Source organism: Fomitiporia mediterranea, assembly GCF_000271605.1.
Source record: "Fomitiporia mediterranea MF3/22 unplaced genomic scaffold FOMMEscaffold_35, whole genome shotgun sequence".
NCBI lineage: Eukaryota > Fungi > Basidiomycota > Agaricomycetes > Hymenochaetales > Hymenochaetaceae > Fomitiporia > Fomitiporia mediterranea.
The window spans coordinates 610-5,895 of record NW_006760420.1 but is presented as its reverse complement, the minus strand read 5'-3'; the positions used below and the strand labels follow the sequence as shown (position 1 = coordinate 5,895).

At 43.6% G+C, this 5,286-nt stretch overlaps 1 protein-coding gene across 1 annotated transcript; it reads left to right on the top strand.

Annotated features, from left to right (window-relative positions):
• The first annotated feature begins 1,710 nt into the window (after positions 1-1,710).
• Positions 1,711-4,532, top strand: FOMMEDRAFT_171624 (cytochrome P450). Its single transcript, XM_007272088.1, has 15 exons — positions 1,711-1,818; positions 1,869-2,361; positions 2,415-2,544; positions 2,606-2,794; positions 2,856-2,899; positions 2,952-3,166; positions 3,223-3,340; positions 3,402-3,415; positions 3,469-3,635; positions 3,687-3,709; positions 3,765-3,846; positions 3,903-4,028; positions 4,084-4,117; positions 4,178-4,287; positions 4,361-4,532. The coding sequence occupies exons 2-15, from the start codon at positions 2,166-2,168 to the stop codon at positions 4,446-4,448; spliced, it is 1,536 nt and encodes a 511-aa protein (XP_007272150.1). The 5' UTR covers positions 1,711-1,818; positions 1,869-2,165; the 3' UTR covers positions 4,449-4,532.
• The last annotated feature ends 754 nt before the right edge of the window (positions 4,533-5,286 follow it).

The window sequence follows — 5,286 nt, the reverse complement described above, 5'->3', positions numbered from 1 at the left end:
TCTTTGACATTCCTTTCTTTCATTCTTTGTAGCTTATCATTCTTAGTGGCTCATACTCCCTGAGTACTCTTGTGTAGTTTAGTATATATAGGCATACAAGATCAGACTGGTCCTGTAGTCTTGATCTTGTCTACTCTAGATAGTCCTGTACTCTTAGGCTCACTCTATATACTCTACTCTTGTCTCACTCTCTCTCTCTACCTGTTCTGTAAGTTCTGACTACATTCTAGTGCTTACATTCTGTATTTCTGTTATGTAGGATAGTTGTAGCCTGGGTCCCCTTACTAAGCCTTTAGGTCCCCTCTACACTGTTGCTGACAGTATGAGCTACTAAGAATGATAAGCTATGAAGAATGAAAGAAAGGAATGTCAAAGATAAAGGTACAAAGAATGAAGGGATGGACAAAGGGTAAGAGACTATAGAATGAACAGAGAATGAAGGAGTGGTCAAAGGAATGGAATGATAAAGTAAGGAAGGGTAGTAGTAAGAGTCAGTACACATATAGTCTATAGACAGTGCTTCTAAGGGACAGAAGTCCTGAGTTCTAGTATGGAAGGGTGTAGAACCCTTAGAACTGAAGGTAAGAGAGTAGAGAATTGTAACATCTTCTTCATCAAGGCCCCTCTCTCATATTATGTTGTCCTGGACTTGTTTTTTTGTTAGTCTAAAAGGTCTAGGGCTCTAATAAGCCCTTAGAAGCCCTTCCTCCCTCCAAGTAGAGCATTTAGCCTGCCATTTGGCAAGCTCTTCATCATAGTGAGTCTTGATTCATTTCCATTCACTTTCAATCATATTATTAACTTCCTTCTTCCTTTTAGCCTCCTCCTTTCTTGCCTGGACCTCCTTCTCTTCCCTTTCCCTGTATTCCTTCTTCTGCCTAAGCTTTCCCTAGTCTCATCCAAGGTCATAATCTTTAGCATTCCATCATCAAATATTTGTGAGTTCTCTGTTGTTTTTCCTTTCTCCTTCTTGTATAGAGCATTCCAGAGCCTAACATTAAGAAGGGAGGCCAGAACAAGCTGTGCTGACCATAGAATAGGACTGTTAAGAGATGAGGAACAAAAAGAGAGAAAAAATTATTTATTTAGCAAATGTTACAAACTAATACCCTCAACCAATGTGTCATTAGGACTGTAGGTCAGTGTAGATCAGTGCAGATCAATGTAGATCAATGCTGATCATTTTACTCTCTTGTCATGCTTTTTGAGCATTTTTAACAAATTACACAATATTAATTGAAGGACTGGTCCATTCAATATGATAAAACATACATGTTGTAGCTCTGAAGTAGAGGAATACAATAATATAATTTTTATGTTGAACACTGTAGTATAAGTAGTAGTAAAAATTTTGTCAGTAGTCTCATATTTGGAATTCATTCAATTTCAGCAGTATTGAATTTCTATACACTTTTCTACTGAATCAATTTCCTTCAGAATTCATATATATATAGTACATGTATGTATCTACATTTCTCTATTTTTTTGAGTTTATTGGTTGAGTTATGCATGAATTAGAGGGGGGTGTTCAAAGGAACGTCCCTCTTTAAAGGAACGACCAATGCCTGTAAATGCCACGAGAAGGAATCGGGCGCAATAGCAGCTAGCACATTACCTAATAAGGTAATGCGGATCTTGTTCTAGTTCGAAAGCCTTTTGGCGTCTCACAGTCACTGAGTTTTAGTTACTGATTCAGTCCAATGGCTATCGATTCGGGAGGGCAGCTTTACGAGAGCCCGAATATGTGCTGACGCTTCCATGCAATGTGTTTACCAACTGCGATTCCCTGATAAGCCGGCGGAATGTGACGTGTTTATGGTTGGTAATCCGGTACACTAGTTCGGTGTCTTGCTGATTTCTGCTCTCAGCGGATGCATTGATATCACGTAAATGGATCGCGGAACGAGCTGCGAGTTTATAGAGATGGCTCTGTCCTATACATTGTGTTGGCTTATTAGTCAAGGTCTCGTAATGCCCGGAGCTCCTGTCGAGATGCACCGGCATGCGGAGAGGACTTGCTTCTGGAGACAGTCAGAAATAGCTCCTCCAATAGAAAGGCAATTCGATTCTCATACCGCAGCCGCTCTAACTCAAAGTACAGCCAGTTAACGATTTAAAGGGTTGCCGTCTCCTTCTGCTTCGAAAACGGTAGCCATCCACTGGATATGCCCTATCACGCACTTGACGCTGTTGCTGTTGCTTGCATTCTGACCTGTCTATGGCAGTTCCGCTCATGGCGAAAGAACCACGACAGGCCTCCTCTCCCTCCAGGGCCTAAGGGACTTCCTCTCATCGGGAACACGCTTGATATGCCTGAAGCGGAAGAATGGGAGGCGGCACGGAAGTGGGGAGAGAAATATGGTGGGTCGCATTATTAATCACCCTAGTACAATGAATCATTCCATGGCTACAAGGCCCTGTTGTCCACGTCAAGAATCTTGGAACGTCATACATTTTTGTCAACTCATATCAGGCGGCCGTCGACCTGTTTGAGAAGCGTGGGTCTATCTACTCTTGTCGCCCAAAACTCGCTATGTGGGAACTGTATGTTCCATACTCACTTCAAACGCAACTTAATGCTGAAGAAATGTCTTACGATTTGCAGAGAGAGTTGGGATTGGTTTGTCCCAGTAATGCCTTACGGAGACGAACTACGACGGGCAAGGCAGCTGATGTACCGTTTCTTCCAACCCGCTGCGGTCGTTGACTACACGGAGACGCAGACCCAAGCTGCGCACAAGATGCTTCAAAGCCTACTCACTTCTCCTGACAAGTTTCCAGAACTAGTCAAGCAGTATGCCCATCCCTATTACCACTTCAACAAATATGTCTTCTGACACCTTGTCCTGCTATAGTGCGGCTGGAGAGACCATTTTAAAAATGTCTTACGGCTATCAAGGTCCTTGTTTCGACGCTGTTATCCATTTTCATGCTTATTGGTCTTTGCATAGTCGCAGAGAGGGATGACCCATATGTTGCCCTCGGGAACAGGGGATTAGACGCTTTCACTGAGGCGGAGGGCTTCTTTCTTGTGAATGCCTTCCCTTGGTTGAAGTATCTACCTGACTGGTTCCCTGGAGCTCGATTCAAGGAAATCGCAAAGGAAGGCCTTAAGAGCTCGCTCGGCGTATATTATGACCAGTACAAGCTAGCCAAGAAAAAATATGCGAGTCACTTATTAGAATGGATGAGTAATGCTTTTACTGATTCAGTCACTACTAGGCGGAAGGGTCGGTTGTTCCTTCGATGTCCAGCAGATTGATAGAAGCAAGCATGACACATGACGCGGTCATAAATGACGAAATGTTAATTGCGAAAGTTACGGGCACATCGTACGGTGGTAAGTCTAAGATACCATAGGTTTGGTTTATCGAGTGGCACTAAAGTCGTCAACTGCGCAGCCGGAGCTGACACTGTACGTTATGGGATCCTGACATGATGCTTCATCTCCTGACAATCTCGCTCCAGACTGTCTCGGCTCTTCACTCGTTCTTCCTTGCTATGGTACTTTATCCAGAAGTTCAGCAACGTGCTCAAGAGGAGCTTGATAAAGTGGTAGGAAAGGATACGTTACCATCATTCGATGATCGACCGAACCTGCCGTACCTCAATGCTGTCATCAAGGAAACTTATCGGTATGTGGAAGAATGAAGTGTCTATGAATGCAGTACCAATGAATTTTCTAGCTGGCAGATCGTTGCACCACTCGGTGGGTCCATCGCTCATCCAATCTCACTTTACTTCTTGTGCTTATTCTAGTCCAGCGGTTGCACATACTGTGACAGAAGACGACGTATACGAAGGATACTTCATCCCCGCCGGAGCGGTTGTTCTTCCGAACCTTTGGTTAGTTTCAGCATTCGCAAACAATTAGTCAAATTTTAAATTTGCATTTATTATAGGGCAATGATGAAGGACCCTGCGACATATCCTAACCCAGACGTGTTTATTCCTGAACGCTGGTTACCAGAGGATGGAAAGGAGCCGCCTCTGGATGTACACAAAATTGTTTTTGGCATTGGCCGGCGGTGAGCGTAAATTTAAGGTTGATTTGGTATTACACTTTCTCAGCATATTCATTAGAATCTGCCCAGGACGGCACTTTGCAGATAATGCTGTGGGTTACAGGCAAATTAGCAACTTTTGAGGACCACTGAAACTAATGCTTCTCGTATAGGTCTTCATAGGTGCAGCGTCCCTTCTTGCAGCGTTCAACATCTCCAAAGCACTCGACACAGATAGTGTTCCGATTATTCCGGATCAGAAATACTACACACACTTCGTAAGGTCTGCACTTCATTATCAATATGCCAAAATTGTCGTGCGTTTAGGTATATTCACACTTTCATACTTTACATAGACACCCCAAGCCGTTCAAATACTCCTTAACGGCTCGATCAGACAAGATTGCCTCCGTTGTTCACCAGGCAGTCGAGGCGGCGAAGTAGGTATCACGAAGAACCTCTTCTGCGAAGTAAGATTCGATAGATAGGATAAACTGTACTTCAAGATAAATAAGTTCCTTGTTCTCAGCTCCATGTTCAGCTGTGGTTCTTGGTGGTTCTATTACATACAGTATCTGCATTTTTGCAGATTCAAGTTGGTAACGACAAATGAGGTCAAGGCAAGTAATCAACAATAACGAATGGCTATTGAAACGGTAAAGAAGCAAAGGTGACTTGGACACTTGATCTACTACTGCTTCAACAGTCCCGTACTAAAATAACGACAGAGCCGTGAAAGAAATAACTATCTTCTAAAGCAAAGTGTAGACCGAGAAGCGTGCATCTTGTGATGTGGTGAAGTCATAATTAACACATGCCAAGTGCTGCAGGTCACATTCTGGGAAGCCACCCAGGTCAGGTAGTATGTAGGGTATCAGTTTCTTTTTGGATTTACGTGAAGTGCGAATTACAAGAGCTGATACTGCAGCAGATATTGTAGTATGGTATACAAGAGATGTGGCGAGGGATGGCCAAACTAGTACTGGAGAAGTCAGAGAGGTCCCTCAAGGAACATCGGTTGTCCTGATTCGTTCACTTCTCGGACAGTCGAAGAAGGTTTGATCGGGGAGGTTGCGAGCAGCTGACCAGAGCTACCACTTATGTGCAAAGCCAATTGAATACACAAGTAGTGCGGATGCAGAGCCCACGGAAATGACCAGAAAGAGGTGTTATACTGTAATGCTATTTTGTAATAGAACTTGATGGTGGCACGGAACCAGCGGACAACAGTGAAGAGTCCGAGGAAGCGAAAAGAGATGTGGACAATGCCATCAGGAAAAAG

Bases quoted from the DNA above. Each gene is read 5' to 3' on its own strand.
- FOMMEDRAFT_171624 (XM_007272088.1), top strand. From the start codon at position 2,166: ATGCCCTATCACGCACTTGACGCTGTTGCTGTTGCTTGCATTCTGACC. The intron at 2,795-2,855 runs GTATGCCCATCC...GTCCTGCTATAG, and splicing joins TTTCCAGAACTAGTCAAGCA to TGCGGCTGGAGAGACCATTT. The intron at 2,900-2,951 runs GTCCTTGTTTCG...GTCTTTGCATAG, and splicing joins AATGTCTTACGGCTATCAAG to TCGCAGAGAGGGATGACCCA.